The sequence below is a fragment of the Orcinus orca genome, chromosome 11 (assembly GCF_937001465.1).
Source record: "Orcinus orca chromosome 11, mOrcOrc1.1, whole genome shotgun sequence".
NCBI lineage: Eukaryota > Metazoa > Chordata > Mammalia > Artiodactyla > Delphinidae > Orcinus > Orcinus orca.
The window spans coordinates 65613864-65637701 of NC_064569.1; the positions used below are offsets into that span (position 1 = coordinate 65613864).

At 36.1% G+C, this 23838-nt stretch overlaps 1 protein-coding gene across 24 annotated transcripts in view; it reads right to left on the reverse strand.

The window, feature by feature from the left end:
* Positions 1–23838, reverse strand: part of PPFIA2 (PTPRF interacting protein alpha 2) — a 475585-nt gene that overhangs the window by 30051 nt on the left and 421696 nt on the right. For 23 of the 24 annotated variants that reach the window (XM_049694321.1, XM_049694307.1, XM_033407163.2 and 20 more), the window contains 2 exons: positions 8463–8544; positions 3957–4157 (listed from right to left, as the gene is read on the reverse strand). In XM_049694321.1, the coding sequence (XP_049550278.1) occupies positions 3957–4157; positions 8463–8544 (283 nt within the window). Of the gene's footprint in view, positions 1–3065; positions 3796–3956; positions 4158–8462; positions 8545–23838 lie in introns of those variants that run through there. The other variant, XM_049694318.1, reaches the window with a different exon arrangement.

Genomic DNA, 23838 nt, shown 5'->3' on the forward strand with positions numbered 1-23838 from the left:
GGTTAGTAATAATGAAAAGTGGAACCAAAGTAGACTGGAAGAATGTTGCAAAGAAGGAAAACTGGTAGAGTTCAAGAAGCAGGAGAGTACACTTGTTAGGAGCATAGACTATGGGGCAAAACAACCTGGGGTGTGACCTTAGACAAGTCATTTAACCTCTCTGTTCATCAGTTTTTCCCATTTGTAAAATAGATGTCAAAAAAGTACCCATCTCATAGCATTGTCCTGAGGCTCAAATGAGTTATTGCATGTAGAACACTTAGAACAGGGACTGACACTTAGTAAGTACTCCACTGATGTTGGCTGTTACTACAATTTCACTAGAATTTTCATTAAACAATCTCTACCCAAGTAAATCTTTAGTTTAATAAATGCTATTTTCCCCGTACATTGTGCTGAAGCCTATCTTATGCCTTACGTGTCTGCTCAAATTTGCTGAATTCTATGTTTACTAAAGATCATTTATATTTGTTCCCAAACCTGTCTACTTCCACTGCACTTTTTAAAAAATTAGGCAATTTAAATAAATATTACATAGAGCCAAAATTAAATAAACTTGGCTCATGTATGAACACTAAGTTGAATTATTTGGAAAGACCAGATAAAGGTAAATCTTAAAGCACATTGTCAGTGAGATACAACTTCAGCAAAGTCTGGGGAAGAATTTGTAAATTTCCAGGAGAATTCTGTGCTCACATAGCTTTTCAAGTATCTTCAAGTTATCACTTTAAAAAGAAACTCAAATTTTAAAAATTGAAGATGTTTAATGGATGAAGTTATCAAATAAACATAATGTGAAACTCCAGGCATTGGAATTATACTCAAAGAAAAGTCCTAGGGTTTCATCTAAATTTGCAAATGCCTGAACATTTACATATTTTTACTTAAGATAAAATATTTAAAGTATTTATTTATTCTTTATGACACACCTCTTTAACCAAATATTTCAATTACCTGATAGATATCTCCATCTCTATTCTATTTTGTAAGAGGCCTTCTACAGTAACTGTAGCTTAGGAAGAGGAAACAGAAAGCTGGAAGATTAGGGCTGGCCCAAAGATATAATAAATGTAAATAATATAATAATAATAAATGTAAACATTAGAATTTTCTAATGTTAGCCCATTTCGTCTAGACAGAAAAGGAGGGAGAGTTCTGTTCAGTTTAAAAAGAAAAAATCTAAGTATCTTGTTTTTTCCTCTTAGAACTTGAGTGAATGAACAATGATACATCTTTCTTAGAAACCAAACCCAAACCTAAACACATGGAAAATCTTGTAGGATCAGAACTATGTGCAGTGTTCTAGAAGACATGATAACATTTCTTAAAAAAAACAAAAAATAAAAAAAACAAACCAACTCCTTTTGAATTTTCAAAGTGTGAATCCTAGTATATAATTTTAGGTGATGACTTTACAATGTTTTCAGCTTCACTTTATGCAGTGGATTAATTCCTAGAAATCCACATGTAGTTTTTTTGCAAAGCAAATCATATTTGAACTATATTAGAAACAAGTAAATGCTTCCATGTAGATGAAATAAAAGAAATAAAAAGCACTCAGTAGATTATTTTTAAAGCAAATAGAGACAACTTATCTCTTATGAAACTTGCATCAATATTTAGCAAAGGGCATATGTCTTCTGTGAATAAAGAGCTTTTTACACATTAGTAAAAAAATGAATATTCCTATAATCCTATAGAAAAATGAAAAAGGTTATGAATAGGTAATTTATTTAAATGCTAAAATAAATAAGCATATGAAAAAATTTAACTTTACTAGTAATTTCTAAAATGTAAATTTAAGCAATGTAATCATTAACATTGACAAAGGAAAAAAAGGCCTATACAATACAATTTGACAATTAAGGTTCAAAAGTAATAAGAATATAAATGCCCTGTATACAAATATTGCTATGGAAATTACTACAGTTCAGTTAATGCAATAATATAACTACTTGCTTATCCACTATGGTACTAAAAATACAAAGAAAATTGTTAAGTAAGCAAAATGTCCAATATTAGGGACTTGGTTAAATAAATTACAGCATTTCCATTAAGGAGCTATGCTGCAATTAAAAATATTACAATTGCATACTTAATAAAATGGAGGAAATATTCCTGCTATATTACTAAGTTTTAAAAGTACAAAATAAAATATTATGTGAAAATAATTCAATTTTATAAAATGAGAAAGAAATAGAATGAAAAGGTCTCTATCAAAAAGTTAATAGTGAAAGTATTAATAATTTTAATAATTAATTAACAATATATTACCTGTCTTTCAAATGTTAATTCCTCTTTGAAGCCTTATTCAACCAGAAGTGATTTCTCCTTCCTTTGAATTCCACGGCACTCTGCTTCTATCTCACATTAAGGAATTAAACTATGTCATCTTCTACTAAACCTGCTGGTGAACACATCTTCCTTTTCTTAGTTTGATTGCCCTCTCTGTAATCAGGGCATACATATCTCATATCCTCTATAATGGTGAGTAGAGTGACTTGTACAATCATCATTTTAAGATGCATATTTACTGACTATTTACAATTTGCCAGGCACTGAGTTAAGGCCTGGGGACTATGGAAAACCTGATAATATACTTGCTTGGCCTAGTGTGGGATGAATCAAGAAGAGAAAATTATAAAATAGCTTTTATAAGTATACGGAGTAGTAACTCAGGAAGGGAAGAAAACCCAGACTTTGGGGCTTAGTGAAAACTCTTTAGAGGAAGAACATGCAGGAATCATTAGATGAAGGATGAGTTAGTTGGAGAAGAGTGGTGATCTTGGTCAAATGGTGATTGGTCAAATGGTGATTTGACCTTGTATTTCTAGCATTGGAATCTAGTGCACTGGGAAGGAATACAAGAATATATGTAATAAAAAGGGGGGGCTTCCCTGGTGGCGCAGTGGTTGAGAGTCCGCCTGCCGATGCAGGGGACACGGGTTCGTGCCCCAGTCTGGGAAGATCCCACATGCCGCGGAGCGGCTGGGCCCATGAGCCATGGCCGCTGAGCCTGGGCGTCCGGAGCCTGTGCTCCACAAAGGGAGAGGTCACAACAATGAGAGGCCCGCGTACCGCAAAAAAAAAAAAAAAAAATGAAGCAAATTTCTCTAATTTATGGTCTGTGTTTAAGACCATGTGTAAAAATTTATACTCAAGTTAGCTTTGTGCCTGAAAACTGAAATAAAGTAATATCACTTTTCTATCTTTTGCCCACTATTCAAACTTACCTCATTCTTCCATATTTTATTATTTTGCATAAGACATGGGACCAGAAAAATCCATTTAACAACAGAAACCATATCCTTTATCAGCAAAAGATATAATTTGGGAGAGGACTAAAGAAAGAATGAATATTATTTGGGAGTTTTTCCTCTGTTTGAATTTGTCATCTGGCATGCCTTTTTTTAGATATTTTGTTCTTTCCTAATATTAAGATAGGGATGAAATTATGAGAGAAATAGAGATTTATAAATAAAAGGCAAACAGGTTTTGAAGGAAGATAATCCACTTGATATTTATAAAACATTAAATACTAAGGTACTTTCATAATTATGAAAACTGCTTAAGAAGTAGTGAGTCTAGCATTACATCTTCAAAAAGTACTAATGCCCTATTGCTCATCTCCTGAGATGCTGGATTACATTAAAAAGAAAAATTCTGAAAAAGAGTAAACTCTTGGTCTTGTTGCTTGGGAGAAAAATCTAAACTTTAGTCTAGAGGCTAGCTCAAAAGTCTATCTTGGTTGCAGGCTTCAAGTCTGATAGGAATCACAGCTCCTCAGTTGAAAACCTATTAAAAGTAGCAGCAAGGTTAATGGAGAGCAAGCTAAATCTCCTCAGAATAATTCATGCTGACATTGAAATGTGTGCTGCCACAGTTTTGCTCTGTGGACTTGGAGGTGCTGCTATTCACCCAGCACTGGGAGAGGGAAGGAGCACAAATGGACTCACAGTTCTGGATGTTGGAGGAGCTGAAGGACTGGTTAGGGAAACCATCTCCTGGATTGCTAATCGGAGCTTTAAGCGATGCAGAGGATTGCTGATTCCAATTTCTCTCTGGATCTCAGTGTCTGATAAAGCAGACATAATGGCACCGCTCTTCACATTGGCTCGGCAGGCTGCCACATACCAAGCAGGCATTCCCAACCAGAGCTGTTAGATAGGGAAAAATACATACCCAGGTTATAATAATAGCTAACCATTAACAATGTCTATGCGCTAGACATTATTTTAAGTATCTTACTTGTATGAACTCATTTATTACCACACCCCATGAAAGAGATGCTATTATTTTTTCCCCAGAAGAGACAGATGCACAAAGACATTAAATAATTTATTCAAAAAAACCAGTTAGGCAGTAATGGAAACAAAGGTTGGAAATGTAGACTTCAGGGTCTGCAATTTAACAACTAATTTATATTATTAGGGATACATATAATGGCTGCACCTCACCAAATCTCCTCTTGAGTTTAAGGACAAGAACAGCTACAAGCTGCGTTTGGTAAAGGCTCAATTAACATTTGTTTAATAAACGACTTCAGTTTATAACTCTCCTTTGGAATTCTGAGTGCCTTTGATCAAAGGCTTTAATGTGGCTAATCCACATTTCCAATCTCTCTACCTATAGGTGTATGAATGCAATTAGATGCTAAATATGAAAATACTTTTTGGAGAATGAAATGCTGGGCTAATGGAAGAGGCTAACATTATAAACATCTGGAAAACATTAGCTAAAGAGAGTTACAAAATGAATATTGCTTTAGAAATTAGGGATTGTGATTCTTCAGCTTTGCTGTGAGGCTCTGGAAAGACAATTGAATTGGTAGTGCAATGAGCACAGCATAATGCCTGGCATATTATCTGCAGCACAGGGTGAATGCACTGTGTTGTAGCATCTGAATTACATACACTTAAATAAGGAATATTCTTTCCAATCCTGCCCACCCCTCCTCCATCATTAGCTATGAGTAAGAAACAGGCACATGCAAATGAGCAGTTTAAATCTTGGTTTTAAACAGCCAAAATACTGATTTTTTTTGTTGTTGTTGTTGATTTTATTTGTTGATATGAACAGATTGAGTAAAAGGAGAGAGCATGAGAGTGAGAAAAAGTGAGAGAGTAAGAGAAGAAAACCTATAAATCATCAGTATACAATGCCAAGAGCTCTGGATCAGGAATCAGAAGGCTTGGGCTCTCATTCCTTCCTTGTCATTGGCAAGTCAAGTCCTCTAAACCTCAGCCTTATTTTCCCCACTTGTAAAATGGAAGGGATTCGGCTTTATTATTTCTAAGGCTTGGTGTTACGCAGCTTCTAAGATGGCTCCCAATGATCTCACTTCCTGACATTCCTGCCCTTGTCCTCTTCCTCTGAGTTTGGGCTGGACCTGGTGACTTATTGTAATGAAAAGACTATGATAAAAGTGATGGGATCTGACTTTCCAGATTAGGTTATGAAAAGACTGTGGCTTCATTCCTGCCAGTCCTCTCCCCCTCTGTCTTCTCCGAGCTCTCGCTCTGGGGAAAGCCAGCTGCAGGGCTGTGAGTTGTCCTTTGAGATGCCCACATGGAAAGGAACAGATGTCTCTGGCCAACAGCTAGCAAGGAACTGAGTCAGCTTGGAATTGGATTTCCCCAAGTCAAGCCTTGAGATGACTGCTGTCCTGGCTGACACCTTGCTTGCAGCCTTGTGAGAGACTTTGAACAGAGGCGGTAGCTAAACCATGTCCAGATTCCTGACCTACAGAAGCCAGGAGGAAAATAAATGCTAAGTGTTGGGATAATTTGTTACATGATAATAGGTAACACTGATTTTTTTTTAATTAAAAAATTCTGCCATATTAAAGGGTTGCTTGCCTCTGTAGAGGAAACACAAAAAGTCAAATCTTTCAGTCAATGTGGCCTGACTGAGATAAGAGAAGGAGAGAGGGGATATAGGTACAGTGCATGACTGAATATAGTATCTCCTACAGGTTAGGCAAAGGAATTGACCTTGCCTTGACAGACATGATTAGCTACGACAGAAGATGGGACTTGACTTCATAGTTTGTAAACTCAAGTTGTTCAAAATAACTAAACATCTAAATATACCTTCACTGGACCCTAAAGATTGTCACCTCTTTTCATCTCCTCTATGCTAAGATATTTGGATTTCCACACTGGTTAACATTACCCAAATGCTTGCCAATACATGGTTACCAAGGTCATCCCTGATTAGACTTCTACAAAGTTTTTGGTGTCGAGAAATGGTGTGTGAAGCATCAGACTTATTTGTTCACATCACTCTTAGCGGGCTGTGCACTGAAGGAGATACTAAAGGAGGTGAAAGTTAAGAGCCCTCATTCATTGGATCACCCACCTCATTCATCTTGTTTATTCCATTGTATAATTTCACTTATTATGCAACACTGGTTTCCTTGTTGTTCCCTGGAAACAGCCCAGGCCTTTTTCTGCCTCAGGACCTTTGCATCTGCTGCTCCCTCTATTTGAATGCTTGTCCCCTCTATCTTCACATGCCTTACTCTCTCACATACTTTAAATCTTTACTCAAATGTCTCCTTCCCTCTGAATGTCTCTTCCCCTCCTTCCCAGAACAGCAATCCTTTTGCTGTTTATCCCCATTCCTTGCCTTATTTTTTTTTATCCCCATTCCTTGCCTTATTTTTTTTTCCATGGCACTTAGCTTCTAACATACAGTGTCATTTACTCCTCAATCTGTCATCACATGAAAGAAAATAAGCTCAAGGAGGACCAATGTTTCATATACATACTCTGTTTAGAGGTGCATTTGAAGCATCTAGAACAAAGTCAGGTGCCAAAGAGGTGCTCTGTAAATAGTTGTGAAGTCACTGCATAAAGTCATTTTATAAAGTCACTTTACGGAGCACATTATGAGCAATTTCTGCATGCTCAGGATAGTTCTAATTAGCACAAACTTCACTGCCTGTCATTTCCTAGCCCCTTAATGTCAGTAAATCTGTTTTTTTTTTTTTTTTAATATATAAAGGATTTGTTCATCACTTGCCAAAACAGCAGTTAACTCTCTGTCAAACTACAGCTCATTTTACTGGAGTGAAACTGAACAAAGAATTGCTCTCAGTTTTTTTTTTTTTTTGCTCTCAGTTTTGAGGTGGGCTTTCTTAAGCATTTTGTCTTATAATTGACTTTTAAAATATAGTAAGTTGAAAGAAATATTTGGAAGAAGCAGCTCTGATCACTAATAAGCTAAAAATTCCCTGACTGATATAAAAGAATAAAATAAAGCAAGACACAGCCTTCTTTCACTCAGTCCAAGAAAAAAATGCAGCATGTTGTTATATTTATCTGTATATTATTATTTTTTACACTCAAGTGAGTTTTGATTGTTCCTTATTGATTAATTCATTAGCTCTGGATGTGATATGATAATGAAGGTGGACAACTTTATAATCCCAAACCTTTTAAAACAATGGGTTTTAATTGCCTCTGCCAAGAAAGAAAAGTTCATACAGTCAGTCCCTTGGTACCCTCAGGAAATTGGCTCCAGGACACCCCATACCAAAATCCGCAGATGCTCAAGTCCCTTACTGTTGGGCCTCGGTATACACAGGCTCATCATCCTCGGATTCTGTCTCGGATTGAACGTGTTTGGTTGAACCCACGATGGGGAATCCATGGATAGGGAGGGCTGACTGTATTCTTCTTTGCCTTGACATCAGCATATCCTAGCAGCTACCAACAGCCCGCACTAGAGAACTGAATGGAAGGGGCAGTGAAAACTATTGATAAGTGGTATGAAGGGGCCCTTCGTGGTCAAATATGTACTTCGTTCACTGTCCTGGTCTGCTCCTGCTGCCTCCAAGCTGATCAAGTATGAACTCACTTTTCCAGACCCTTGTGTTATGCAGGAAATGCTGAATGTAATTTTTGTTTCATTAAAACATTCAGTCTAGACACAGAAGGGAATAAGGGAATGCATCTTCTTCTGCATAGCTCCAAATGTCTAAATCTAGCTGGCCCCTAGTCTTAAAGAACTAGGTTCAGGAATTATACTACAAGCAAAGGAACGGCAGCAATATCTTGGATAAGACAGAGTGTTAAATATATGGAGATGCCTCTTCTCTGTTAACCTGCTGATGAGGAAGGGCTCTGGACTGATGTACTGGGACACGTGTTTTCTTGCAACAACAGAAGTATCACTCAAAAACCGTTTCTTGATTTACTCTAGATATGAAGAAGATAGAATTTACCAAAACTTTCTTTTATCTCACAGCCTGCTTCCTTCTGCCACAATCGCAAGAAAACATCAGAGTAAAATCACAAGAATGCCCATGGGTCCCTAGATGAAGCAAATATTCTCTTTATAAGTTATTCAAGACTATTGGAAAACTAGGATGTCAGGAACCGGTCTTTACTTGTCTCTAAAAATACTATCAAGTTAGCAGTGATTGGATTAAGAGCCTTCTGGTTTAACTCTCTTACCTCTAACCACGCGACTACAGTGGGCCCATCCCACTGCGCAAAAGGTAATCCCTTTCTCCGAGCTTCTTCTAGAAGTTCATGCCTGAAGTATACAGCAAAGATTATTAGTCAGGTAATATGGGAAAAGACGGCTGTGATTATTTTTAATCACAATATTTTTTAAAAACCCAATAATCCTTTATAAGCTTTTTATGAGTTAATACAGAAATAACAGAAATCCTTCTTCCTTTGAATAATACATGCAAATCATCCATTGATTTTATTAGAAATGAAACACTGACATCTAAAAATAATTTTCCCCAACACTTATTCACTAACATTCAAACATTAAATGTTAATGGACTAAGAAGCTGAATTTTATTATCAGCAAATATCATATTCCTTAAACAAGAAACTGGCCCACATATGCGTGTTCTGGCATGCACTACAGGATCTAAATGAGTTTTCTTCCATCTGTCTTGCCTGTTTCCCTTATTATTTCAGTAGTAGATAAATGCCTGTTTATAGAGGCAGAAGATCAAGTTGGTCATTTCAGCCCCATTCAAGTGATATGCTTGATTTTAGTATGCTCTCTGGGTCCAGGTGGCTATCTTAGGAGTTAGCTTTTTGTATAGACTACAAAATTACTTCTCATTTGAAGAGAACTCCGAGGTAAATTGACTTCCATCACTACAAAGCAATGTAAGGTGTAAAATTCAATAGTACACTTATTTCCATTTATGATCACTACTGGTTTTAATGAAAGCAAAACATCTCAATGACAACAAATGGTTGTTTCTGATAACAAAAAGTTGTAAAGAACCTTGACAAATGCATCTTTAATCACTATTTCTACTACTGACCCTTGACATCCATCTACAAAACCAATTTCAGATCGCTCATGATTGAAATAGCAGGTTTCTGTTTTCTTTGAAACTCAAATTGAAATATACCTGGCCAGGACTAGATTGGAAAATATATTCTCTATTCCTTAGATGCATTGATCCTACACACACATTTTTACACATATTGCTTTATGTTGACTGTGTGTCTTTCATGCTTAGGAACTCCAAAATGAAGCATTTAATTATTTCCTACTACCAGCTGATTAATTGTTTATTGTGGTGGACTATAATATGATAAAATATATGATAAAAATGTCTTTTAACACAAAAGTTTTCCATGTCTGTGATGGATGCTACCAAAAAAAAATGCAGTGTGACAAAGAAACAGGGAGGCAAAACAAAAATTAAAGTTATAGTAGATGAAGAGACACATAAATCAACTGCTCTTTCATTTCATGGGATAGCAAAGAAGCATGTGTAAGCTATTCAGCACCTGGGAAAGGGAACAGCAACACTGGTGCCATGAATCCAAGGTGAAACTAGAGGGACTCCTTCACCTGGCTTGCTCTACCCTCACCCATTCCCTCAGGCTTCCCAGTGACATTCCTTCATTGAATACCAGATTTGAATAGCATAGTCTCACTGTGACAGATATATTGACAGAAATGGGTTGAAGGGTTAAACAACCAACCATCAGGTACTTATTGAGCACCTATTGTGAGCTGAGACCTGTGGAAATACAGACATGCACCCAGTTTTCCAGGAGATCCCTGGTTACATAGAAAAAGCAAACACATGAAATTGTTTAAAAACGTAGTACAATGCACAATTACATGCCAAAACTCAGTGATGCATATTCTGAGGGTGAGGGTTTTGGAGAAGGGGTTAGTAGCAATGGAAATGATCAGTGAAGGCTTTGCAGCAACTGAACTGACTTCGAAGGGCTGGTGGGAAGGAGTTACAGATGATGTTCCAATCTGGATGAGCAGTAAGGGTGGATGGGCAGAGGCAGGACTGAACACAGAATACGTGCAAGAAAATTTAGAGTACGCTTCCACAGAGCCAAGAGCATTATTGAGAGTTGTAATATTATATCCATTAGGGAAAAAAAATACTTCCAGTTATGTGACAGGTAAGTGGCATTAAAGGGGAAGAAACAAGTATACATTTATAACTGGTTTTTGCTACATTTAGCAAAAAAGCAAGTCAATATGCACTCAACACCTAGGAAGCACATAACATTTTCACAAGTGAATTACATGAACTGTACATACGCCATTTTAGAAAACTAGAACATTTTAATTCTGACTAGTTCCTTAATAAAAAAATGCACCACATGAGCTGGAGTGATCCTATTAAAAGTTAAATTGGATAATGTAACTTCTCTGCTCATAACTTTCCAGTTACTACCTGTCTCACTGAGAATAAAAGCTCATGCAGCTGATAGGATCCACCCTACCCTCTTCATCTTTCTGACTCAATTCCCATCTCACTCTGCAACACTGGTTTCCTTTGTTGTTCCCTGGAAACAGCCCAGGCCTTTTTCTGCCTCAGGACCTTTGCATCTGCTGTTCCCTCTATTTGAATGCTTGTCCCCTCTATTTTCACATGCCTTACTCCCTCACATACTTTAAATCTTTACTCAAATGTCTCCTTCCCTCTGAATATCTCTTCCCCTCCTTCCCAGAACAGCAAACAGACATTCTTTATCCCCATTCCTTGCCTTATTTTTTTTCCATGGCACTTAGCTTCTAACATACAGTGTCATTTACTCCTCAATCTGTCATCACATGAAAGAAAATAAGCTCAAGGAGGACCAATGTTTCATATACATATTCTGTTCAGAAGTGCACTTGAAGCATCTAGAACAAAGTCAGGCACCAAAGAGGTGCTCTGTAAATAGTTGTGAATGTTGAACATGTCAGCCAGTATTTACATTTAGCTGCTTCTTGTTTCAGCAACTTGCATCCCATAATGTATTTTTTAGGCCATTTTTTTAGCCACTTTGTCAGCATAGCACCCATTCCACACGATTCTAAGAGTCTGATCTGGTTTGCGACCCCTGATAGGAATCTGGTTGAGGTAATCCAGTGCGTTCAAATACTCCTATTCTCTTTTTGAACAGAAATTTATCATACAATTGTTTGAGAAGTCATTGGATGATGTAAACCTTGGGAAAGTTTTCCTTTTTTTTGCTTTGTTTATTGTGTTTAAATCACAAACTCTCATAGCACAATAACTTTAGTAAGAGTTTGCAAAGATAATGAAATAAGGGGGCTCAAGTCCAGTGGATTCTGCCCTTTGGTCCTCAGCTGGCAGGGCTAAATCCCAAGTAGAGGCCTTTGAAATGACACACTTGAAACTGTGAGAAACAGGCCAGATTGGAGTGGATGGCTGGATTTTACTCTAGGACTGTGTGCTACATGATGTTAACTCCAGACCTGCTTTTCTTAACCCAAGGGCAGTTTTTATTATGTAAAGAAATGCATTGAAATTCTCAAAGCAATATTACATTTAATTCTTCTCTATTATAAAAAAAAGTCTGCATTATACAGAATTTATAAGAGACATATATCTGGGCATATTGGCTTGAGAGAGAGGCACTGTTAGAAAAATAAAGCAATATGGGTAATGCTCTAATTGTTGGAAATCACTGAGTTTAATACATGATGATTTCATAACATTATTAAGGGCATGTATAGCATTAATTTCATGGGGCCATGCTTGTTGTCATTAGATATTTTGAAGTCACTGCCAGAAAAATATTAGAAATACTAAATATAAAGCTGATTTGGCCCAAACAGGCATTTTGTATATACTGGTGTTCTCTGTTCGTCCAGTGCATGTGTAGAAATTTATGCATTCTCTCTGTACCCCAGATTCAACCTTTTCAAAGGTTCAGTGACAGTTCTTCCAGAGCGATGTCATGATCACATTCCCCAGTACACATCTGCGTCTGAAATTACTGTCTTTCTATTCAGGCTTGAAGAAACATTTTTGCCTCCCTTCCTTCCTTCCTTCCTTCCCTCCATCCTTCCTTCATCCCTTCTTTCCTTCTTTCTTCCCTCCCTTCTTTCCTTCCCTCCCTTCTTTCCTTTCTCCCTCCCTTCTTCCCTCCCTCCCTCCTCTCTTTCCTTCCTTCCTTTTAGCCAATCTAATATTTAACCATCCTTTCCCCTCAAATCACTTATACATTACTATAGTTATGGGCACCTATTTTTGTTTTAAGTTTTAGACCAGATTCAGTAGCACTTCCTTCTAGAGGAAGTTTCAGGTACAGGATTGTCATTTCCTGTGTGGAAACAAAAAAAGAAAAGTACTAATTGTAAGGGAAGGTCATTTTGAATCAGAAAAACTTGAGTCATTGAGTATTTTCAGGGAACACATTCTTGTCTGCAATAAAGAATACCATTAGATTCCCTCCAAAGGCCTCAGACTCTCTTGATAAGGGTGTCAGTGAGTTACTGTAAATGGAATGTGACACATTAAGAAGGCCCAGCACTTGGGGAATGCTCAGGTGTGTGAGTAATTGGCAAGTTCATACAGAAATGTGCAGAGGGCAGCCTGCACTTGCCTGTGCCTGCTCTGAAGACAGGAACGAAGTGTGGGCACCCTAGTAATGTCTAGACCCTAGGATTTCTAGATAAAGGATTGAGAACGTCTAAAAATGTAAATAAATCAAGGGTATTTTCCAGGCTTGTAGCTCCTAAATACTAATCCAGACTAATTTAAGCAAGTATGATTTTGCTTAAATGATTCCATCCAAATAGAAATGTCTGGCTCCTCCTTTTCAGGTTTTATGTCTTTCTCCAATTATTTCAGTCTTGACCTCATAGGTAGAGTATGCTTACATTTCTAAGCTCTGTTTCCTTCACACTAAACAACATCCACATACCTTCCTGTCTTGTCTTCCCACTCACTTTATCTTGATTTTCGAGAAACAACAAAAATACTTCCTCTCAGAAGCCATCCTACCCTGGACCCGGGGGCAATATTTACTACTTATTTTTATAGGCCCCTTAGTACTAAACAATTTTTCCCTAGAATATCTTTAACATTTTATTGAGTCAGAGATTTAGCCAGTTTTATTTTTTGTTTTGAGGACAAAAACCAGATACATGGTAGGTCTACAAAAATCTAATGACTGACTGCCAAACCTAGTCCGGGGGCATACAAAGTCCCTGTTCTTGTACCCTTAAAGTTTGGGAGAACAACTTGTAAATCAACAAATTCAATAAGATGATAAAACTCTGAGAAATGAAATTCATTAGTTACTCAAAAATTCATAAACTATGGGGGCAGGAAAGTCTCCTTTTCCATATTTTTCCCAATGTGGATGGTTCATTGCTGTCAGTGAAGAGAGACTTTATTCTCAGACCACGTAGCCTAGGATGCTATTTTGGGCCTGCCAATTTGCAACATGACTGTCTAAATACCGTTCGGTACCATTTCCTTCGTCACTCAGACTGGCCATTTCAGTCACCCTCCGTTTAACGCCTGTCAATTTCCCACTCACACTTTGCATTTTATCTTCTTTCACTTTCTATTTTCACTGCCATTATTCTTTTTTCTGTCTTTTAACTGGCTCCACTCTCCAAGCTTCTTACCCTTGCAATTCACTGCCATGAAAAAAATCTGCTGTCATGGCAAAGTAGGTAATGCAGTGGGCTCTGAAGTGGGACTGCTTGGGCTGGATTCCTGGTGCCCTCCCTTCTTAGCTGTGCATCCAAAGACAAGTCACTTTACCTTTTTGTGCCTCAGTTTCCTCATCTGTAAAATGAAGTTGATAACAGTACCTACCTCAGAGGGTTGGTATGAGAGTTGAATAAGAAAATATATGTAATGTGATGACAACAGTGACTTGTACAAAGGAAATAGCCAATACATGAGCTATTTATCATTGCACTATCCTCTGAAAACCCTTCAATGGTTCCTCGAATGCCTAGAGCATAATCCTTAACCTGGATTACAAAGACTGAAATCGGTTTAGTCTTGATTTTCCTTTCTAATCATCGTTCCTTATTTTTCACTAGAACTGAAAACCTACTTTGGCAAATAATATGAATAATTCCGTCTTTGCAAGTACCATTTTCCAGAGTTGGTAAGTTCTTTCTCTTCTTCCTCCACTATCAAAATCTTACTGTTTGCCTAAATCATGGAACTTCCTTTTATTTTTGATCATCCCAGATCCCACAATGACTTTTTTATCTTTCAAAATCTGGAAACTCATAGTGTCAGCATTGCTCTAAAGACTGTTGATGAGCAGCACATACATGGGCCTCATCTCCCACCCAAGACTAAAGTCCTGGAGATGAGAGTTTGCTCTTCTACTGTACCATGCATTTTTCTTTGCAGGATCTAGCCAAGAATATCTTTTGCAAGATTGCTATTTTGTAATCCATGAACTCTCAGTGCTGACAACCATCCAGGATCCTTGATCAAAGGGCAGCTTTTAAGTATTCTATGTCCTTGTTAATATCCAACTACTTATTACATCTTAAAAAGAAGTAAGAATTTTGCTTACCTGTTACACAGATTGGCTGCAGGAAGAAATAAAAGTGCCCTCTCTAACATTAAATATGACATTTTGTAAATTGATCAACTGTTACCAAAGCTTTTGTTCAAATTCTCATTTGTAGATCATGGAAATGAACTCCCAGAGTCTGCCTCTCCTTTGGTATTCCCTACCTCTCATCCTTGTTCCAACTTCCAGAAAGACCTTTCTAAACACAAATATTTTTGTAAGAGTTGCCTGCTTAAAAATCTCCCCCTTGAGGTTTTTAAGCAGGCAACTGAAAATATAGGTCAAATATCTTAGTTCAACTAAAAAGACCCTTGGTGATCTGGCCCTTGGCTATCTCCCAGCTTCTTCTGCTCAAGCAATACTGAAATACTTGCCATTTTCCAAATACCTCATTCTGTTTTACCCTCTATGACTTTGTATATGCCTTCTTCTTCTGCCTAGAGCATCCTTCTTCACATCATAATTGTGACAAACTCACACTTATCTTTCTGACAAAATTTATGCTTTATCCTTCCTGTTAAGATGCCAAGACCTTTCACAGGGAGAATTAATTTTCTCTTCTACAAAAATATTATAACTTGTATTTACTCTAGTTATTGCACTTACTATACTTCTCATTTAAAATTGTATTTAAATGTAATTAAATAAGTTGTATTACAATTGAATACAGTGAGTACTATAATAGAACTTTATCTAATGTGCTCTCTTATTCATATGAACCACCTCATATCTTTCTAAGATATAATATCATGGTTTGAAAGACCAAAGTTTCTATATGCAGGCAAATTAGGGTTTAGATCTCAGATAATAACAGCTGACATGCATATATCACTTACTATGTGTGAAGCACTATCCTCAGTGCTTTATATGTGTAAGTCATTTAATCTTCACAACAATCCAATAAGATACATATTGATACACATTTGCAAATGAGGACACTCAAGAAAAGAGGCCGCTTGGAGCACAGAGTTGGTGAGTGCAGAGCCAGAATTTGAGTGCCAGCCACCTGGTCACACAGTCAGCCTCTTAACACCCCACACTATCCTTTAGCTAATTAACCTCTCTGAAATTTTCATAACCGTAAAAGGAAGAGAGTAACAACCACCTCTGTTAGAATTAAAGACAATGATAGTTTCCCACCTTTATTTCTCTCCCTTTTTTCATTCATATTTAGGCATACATTTATGTGACTTCCTGGCTAATTTATATAGTCTTTACCCCCTCACTATCACACATTTCAGTCCTCAACCCTGTAAGAGAAAAAAAGAGCTATGACTTTTCTTTTCTTGCTGTTCCCTACTACAAACAGGCTCTGAATCTTGGCCAGAGGAAGGAGGTTAGCCCCATTTACACAATCAGGATGGAAAAGCTGAATTTGTTGTAATTTGTTTCAGTTCAATTAATTTTGTATTATTGTAATACAAGGTAATTCTCTGGTTGAATAATTTATCTTTAGGGCTTATTTACTTACTGAGGCACACAACAAGTACTCACTTACTGATACAACCGGGAGAAATAAGTATGTGGCTCGATAAGAACCAAGAATGAAATATAAGTCAAAATAAGTTGACAATTGAATCTACTTCTTAAAAGTGTAGCACAGAGAATAAATCTTCCCTACATAATATAACAGTAAATTTACATAGACTTCACACCATTATTAATTATAAAATGTATCTTATTCCAATAAACGTCAAGAGGGTAAATAGAACATGATCTCCTCAAATTTCAACCAGACAATGAGCTATAATCTCATCATTCAGAAATCTCTATCTGTTGATCAATTCCATGAAAATTAAAATTACATATTTGAGAAACTGTTTGAAATTCTGGTCAGCAAATATGAAGGAAATATGGTGCCACTTCAAATTTTTTAAATTCTGTAAGCTGAAAATGTATATATTAATTAACATAATTATCCTAAACAGAAATATATTACAAATCCCAATCAGCTGCTTCAGACATTGATTACCTAAGTAAACACAGTTAGCTCCATAAAATTAAGAGTTTCAGATCCGACATTAACAAGGTTGACTTGATTTTGAAAGCACCACATGCTGCGATTTTGTATATGTGTAAGTGCAAGTGTGTGTGTTTGTGTATCCTGTTATGGCACATTTTACATTTAAGTAGTGTTTTATTTAGGTTCTCAGAATACATGCTAGGTTGCTTGAAATTATTTGATTACATAAAACCAAAGTTCATTCATGTTGAAACATTTTTTTTTCCCCTGCAAGCTACTTGAAATGGAGGGCACAGTCTCAGGAAAGAAATTTAATTTATTTGTGAATTTGAGTAGAGGTTTACATAATTTCACTCCTCATTTTATTTTGAATTTAATCACTTACAAAACCATTGAAAAGGTATAAACACACACATGCACGCACAAATGCGATGGAGCAATAGCTGTTATTAAAAACTAGAGGGGTTTGTATTACTTTCCAGTAAACAATTTCACTTTTGCAAGACACTGTGGTTTGCTCTTCCCAGTCCCTTCCTGACTGTAAATTGGGGACTTACTGGAGGAACATTGGTAATTTTTCAGGTTTATATGGATGCCATTTAGACTAGATGGCTTTAGTGCTTCATCTAATTTTGAGCCCTCTTTAACTCAGATTTGAAGTTTATAGTTTCTATGCTTCTGAGATTATTCATATCTTCTCATACTCTTGTGAGTATTGGGAATTTGACAGTAATTTTAGAAAGTACACAGAATATGAGTCAGTCACTCAAAAGTATGCAACAAACACATGGGAAAGTTGGGGCTTAAAGTCTTGTCTTCTGATTCCTAATTCAATATTCTTTCCACTTCAAATCTTCCCATGTCTTTACTATGTTTGTACTGTCTTCTCCTGACATTTAACCTCCTAAGCTTTCTTTTAGCAACTGTACTAAGGGAATGATTTTGAGGTCTTAAAATGTTTAAATTCCAGGAGCATGTGCAAGACAAGAAATTGAATTTTCCAATTAAGGTAATTATATCAGTTTCTTAAAGTCCATAAATATTGATGCATTATGAATCTATTATTTTTCAATATTTCATTCAAAAAGGGATGGGGGAATGAAGTTCATTATTTCAATTTCCTCATGAAACTTAAAATCATTAGGCCAATAATTCATGATAACATGAAAATAATGCTTTAAAAATCCAATGTCAGAATATCGATTGTTTTTAAAAAGTAAGATCTTACAACTTGCATTTGGCCAGCATAGTTGAATAGTATTCTAATCACAGCTTACCTTGCATTTGCAAGAACACTTCCTAGAATTTAATATCATAAATTATCCTTACTTAAGTAAACACTGCATTGTTAAATAATTAGTAATAGTAACTATAACTTAAAATTAGAGTAGGAAAAATATAACAAATATAAACCATATTAATGAACAAAGCACATGACCTTTATTGGTATATAAAATATCCATATTGCCAATTAGTGATACTCTCCACAATTCCTGAATAGTTGCATCTTATTGGAGCCATTTTACTTGTCCCCTCAAAATGTTTTGCTTTAAATGTAAAAGCAAAACCTCTCTCGATCTAAAGTGTTTTGTAGCTCACCATGTTACCAATGCAGACATTTACACAAAGGTAATATTTTATAATATTATGCATAATTTGTTTTACTTTGAAGCCCAGTTGGTTTTAGAAATAAATAACAAATTCTAAGTTTAGTTCAAAAAGCAGGATTTGAAATTTGAAACAGTAATCTTAGTACTATACCTTTTCAAAGCTTTAAAAATTAACTAGTAGTATAGGAAACAAAAGAACACACAAAACCAAAGGGTTCAGCCAAAACCAAGGATTACTTTGGAATCTAAGTGTAAAAGTTCTTCTGAGGAAGATCCAGCATTTAACCTTCTTCATATACGTGTAGTTCTAGTAATCAACAAATAAACTTATCTCTTGAATATAATGCTGGTGGAAAACCGCAAAGCACTAGGAAAACCATACAGGCAGTCTCAGCCTTGCAGCACAGTCAAAAGTACTCAAGCGGCCTGCAGCTATTACTTAAGCCTCACTGAATGTCACACTAACTCCTAGAGAGTGACTTGAGAAACAGGGGAAATGTCATCTGGATTGCCTTTTGATATATGTGTAATAGAACCGAAGAAATTGAAGTGCCTGAAAGGACAACATGATTAATCTGAATGTGAACAACATTTCTCTGAACCAATGATTCCTTTTATGGTAAGGAAATGAATACACTTCACAACTTTCATTTTAGGTCAGAGGCAGTGCAGCTTGTGTTACAACTGAAAAGAGAAATACTAAAGATAAAAGAAAAAGAGGATGGTGCTGAAAATAAACATGTTCAGCAGCCATTGTGATTCAACTTACCCTGACGTGCTTTTCATGAGATGAAGAAGGACGGATGGAAAAGAAAAGCACACAAATGTTAATGGATACATTTCAATCCAAAGAAAGCCATGGAATAAAACAAGAGCATCATTTCAGATGTGTGGAAGCTCAGATACGAGAAAGACATGGTATTTTTTTTTTCACCATGACACACATACTCACTGCGTCCAAAAGCATAATCAGGCTGGGGCAGTTCTAATAGTTGACCAGTAAGTCTGTCTCTTGAAAATGAGCCACTCTGAAACATGCATGACCACATTTTCCCAGCCTCTAGTAAACCCCTGGAGGAAGTCAGGCAGCTTGTTAAAGAATGTTTTTTTGCCTCAGGCTACTGTTTACAAATAGAAGCAGTAACTTACTAAGTGGTGCTCAGATTCTCATACAGATTTATAAGCTTACTGTTAGAGATTAAGAAAAATACAGCAGACTTTTGGAAAGGCAGCAACTTGAAGAAAGCACTGGTTTGAGGGTCAGAGTGTCTGGATTCCAGTTCACATACATGGTTTCGTCAAAATCACTAGTAGGTTCTGATGTTCAATCTCCTGAACTTAATTTGAGGCAAGAAGAAATTTGTACATTCCAGATCCATAATTTTATAATTCTAACAAGTGCTGTAACAATAATAATTATGTGCCAGTAATCAGATCATGAGAAAGTCTAAAAAAATTCTATCACTCTTCTTCCCCTGCCACATGGAATTCTTCCTCCTCTATTTGAACTGCCAAAATAAATGTTGAGCTGTGCTAACTGGGTGTCTTTCAGGAGAAGCATTTATTTATCTGGACAGATGTTCATAAATGTTGCTCTGAGGGAGAAAATGAACTAGATTGGTTCACCAATGCTACGAAAAATCCTCACAAAAACGTAGATTTAAATGTAGTGGTTGAAGTAGCCCACTTGTTCCCTGGATAGAATAGAGGCACTGGGAAAATATGGAATTTAAATAATCCAACAAAAGGCCATGAGAATATTATTTAAAATTTTCTGTACAAGCATAATAGATTAATTCTTAGAAAAATAAAACTTACTATAGCTCATAAAATAGAGTCAATATAACAAAATATGAAGCAGAGATTCCTATCTAAGAAATGAGACAAGTTAGAGAGCTCCCTTTTTTATTGCACAATCATTATAAAGAAAAGCTGGACGTGCGATGCCACACCCTGCACATGCCTCCTCCAAACACATTCATTCAGAGAAACTGTGTATTCTTTCATTAAATGTGCATTTTAGAGAAATGCATGTTCTTTGACCTTAGCTGCAGAACAGCTGTGGCAAGCTCTTTAAATTTTCACATAAACGAAAACATAATTGTCCATACAAATTGGCATCACAATGGCCTAAGAAATTTAAGGCATATTTCTTACATCATATATGCAACATAAAGAAAATTAAGACCCAAAAGAGATACATTCCAGGCGGTTAAAGTGGTTTTCCTGTCAACATACCTGTGAACACTTTGATGAGTTCTGAGAAAAGGGCAATTTCTGTGCTCTTCATGAAAATTGCCAAAGTATTTGGGGCCAGTTATTACCATGGACAAAATAATCTTCCTCAGTCTACTAGCTACCTAGGAATTGCTCTCCAATAAAACAAGCTGAACAAATCTGCACACAGTGGAATATCAATATTTCTCACATATTTATCATTTTTAAAATAGGAAACTTGTACCTATAGAAATACCCTGAATATAAAACATAAGAGAAATGATGAAAATAAACAGGAAACACAAATATAAAGGCATCACTCAAGAAGTATTGCTTAAAGTTCTAATATATATATCGATGTATATAAGTTATCTGACTTTTCATAGTTTTTATGAACTTTCTTCTCCTCTATAGTCAATTAGTTTAAGAGCAATACTGAGCAGCTATTTCACTTTAGTAAGTATTTCAGCTCACGACCTTCAAAAAAATATGTTCTGCAAAGAATCGTAAATGACTCTAAGAGAGTTTGTGATAATATATTATAAATTCATATCAGAGGTAATATATATTTGCATAATTTTTTTGGTCTGGATAAAGTGATTTTTCTTCTTATAAAAATTGATATTCTTTTCTACATGCAGTTATTTACAGGAACATATAACCTCTTATTCTTTTTCTTTCTACTCCAGATTGTCAAGGTTACGAGACTAGCAAGAGAGATTCTGGTCAAGAATTAACATTTTTCAGTTAAAGATCACTGTAAGTAATAGGCAAATAACAATTTTTCATTGACCTAGAAAACAGGTTTTAAGGTACCCACTAATGAATAAGATCAATCCAGTTACTGGCACAATATTTTCCTTGGGAACATCAGCATACATCCAGACACAAACAAGAAGACATTATCAACTAACGTATATCTTATATTCCAAAACAGGATTCTTAAATGTTTAAGTTTCCTCACTTGAATCTTCTAGATCTCTTACTGAATGAATGGGCCTTCGGTTTATAAACTAGCTAACTTTGAATGTACAACTCCATATTAGAAATAATTTACTAAATGAACTCCATATGTGGAATATAGTTGCCTCTTGCTTCTTAAGGTTCAAGTTGGTGACTCAGAAATTTTAAAAATCAATTATTAACACCAGATTGGGAAGTGAACAGGTAGTAACTGAAGTGGAAAAGTGGAATGAAGAAAGGATTTCTTTCAATAGGTGAAACTTGATAATGTTTAAATGCTGACGGTCACAACACCGAAGAGAGCAGAATTTGAACGTATAAGTACAAGTGGGAAACTGGCACAACGTGACAGACAAAATGGGAAAGGATGCTCTTAAGTAAGAAGAGATTAACCTAGCTTCTGTAATAAAGCAGGATGGGGGCAAGTGTTAGTGTGGATTTGGCAGCAAATAATTCAGAGGACTCAGATTGGTCTCTTTTTTTCTCTCCCTCTGAAGTAGAATGTGAACGCACCTGCAGAAGATGTGGGTTTGAGGACAGTGGAGGTCTCCAACAGAAGTTGCAGAGAGTAGAAAGAAGATTGGTGAGAGAAAAGTACTGGGATTACCTGGCAGTGTTGAATTCCCAAAAGAAGCTGGTCCAAATTTCCCTGCATTAATTTTCTCCTGCAGCACAGAGGTGCCCTAATGTAGCCACGGAGAAAGAATATTCATTGGTGGTTGTAGTTACGATGTGGATGTCACCAAATGAAAGAGGAGTGATGGGCTTTAGGAATTTTTGAGTGTGGTGAAATTATGGACATAGAATTTAAGCTAAATAGGGAGAGAGAAGAGGACCAAATGGGGCTGATGCACTGGGAAAGGATAGAAGTTTTTAAAAAGACGATAGTAGAAGTTGATAAAGGGAGCTGAAGGGAGGAGATAGGAAGGAATGATATGCTTGAATTAATAATTTTCAAACAGGAATGATTTGGGGATGATGACAAGATTCAGAATACAGCATGAGAGGTGTCTGACTTGGAGTAGAGAATGACATTGGAAGTAATGAAGCTGTGAACTTAAAGGTTAAATTGTGAATGGTTGCTCTATGTGGATACAAGAGCACCCGGGGTGATGGCAGAAATTGCTTTACATATAAAGACAGATGATGGGATACAGATAAAAATAAATAGCGAAGCACATTTCTAGTGATCCTTACAAATGAAAGAAAATGGTTCAGAAGTTTTAAGTATGGTTCATCATCATACTCCTTCAGAAATAATTTTTCTTTAAAGTTAATATTGATTCAAAATAGCTAAAATATTTGAGACTCTTTAAAAGAGGTTAAAAAATCTTTATTCTTCCAAGAATTTTTGTTATTCACTTGCCTAGCAATCATACCACAGTCAAGCCCCAAATTAAAATATTAAGCATATAAAATCTGAAATAAAGACATTTAATTGTATGTTCGTATATATATATATGCATAAAATATAACATATATACACATACATATTTTTGAATGAAAAGTCTTTTGCTATAAAACTATGTTTTATAAAATCCTAGCAATAGGACGTAATCAGTGGCCTTCTTAGAAATGTGGAAACAAGGTAGAGAAGCTTGCTTCCTGAAAGGCTAATTTTAAATAACTATGGGAAAAAAGCACATCTTCAAAGTCCTTATAAAAATTACCATACAGAGCTAATATAAGAGCCTAAATTTGTGGAAATATAGAGAATACTCTCCCAATTAAGATGTCAGTCAGCATTATATTTAAATTTACCTTAATTAGTCACTTTTTTTCTTTTAATAAAGGAACTTAATTATCCTTGCTATTAGGCACTAACTTTGAACGTTTTACTGGGATGAATAACATTAGATTGAGTCAAGCACACATTTAAATTTCTTACATAGCTTATTTATTAGGGATCATTACTATTTTTTTAACATCTTTATTGGAGTATAATTGCTTTACAATGTTGTGTTAGTTTCTGCTGTATAACAAAGTGAATCAGCTATATGCATACATATATCCCCATATCCCCTCTCTCTTGCGTCTCCCTCCCACCCTCCCTATACCACCCTTCTAGGTGGTCACAAAGCACGGAGCTGATCTCCCTGTGCTGTGCGGCTGCTTCCCACTAGCTATCTATTTTACATTTGGTAGTGCATATATGTCAATGTTACTCTCTCACTTCATCCCAGCTTATCCTTCCCCCTCCCCATGTCCTCAAGTCCATTCTTTATGTCTGCTTCTTTATTCCTGCCCTGCCCCTAGGTTCATCAGAACCATTTTT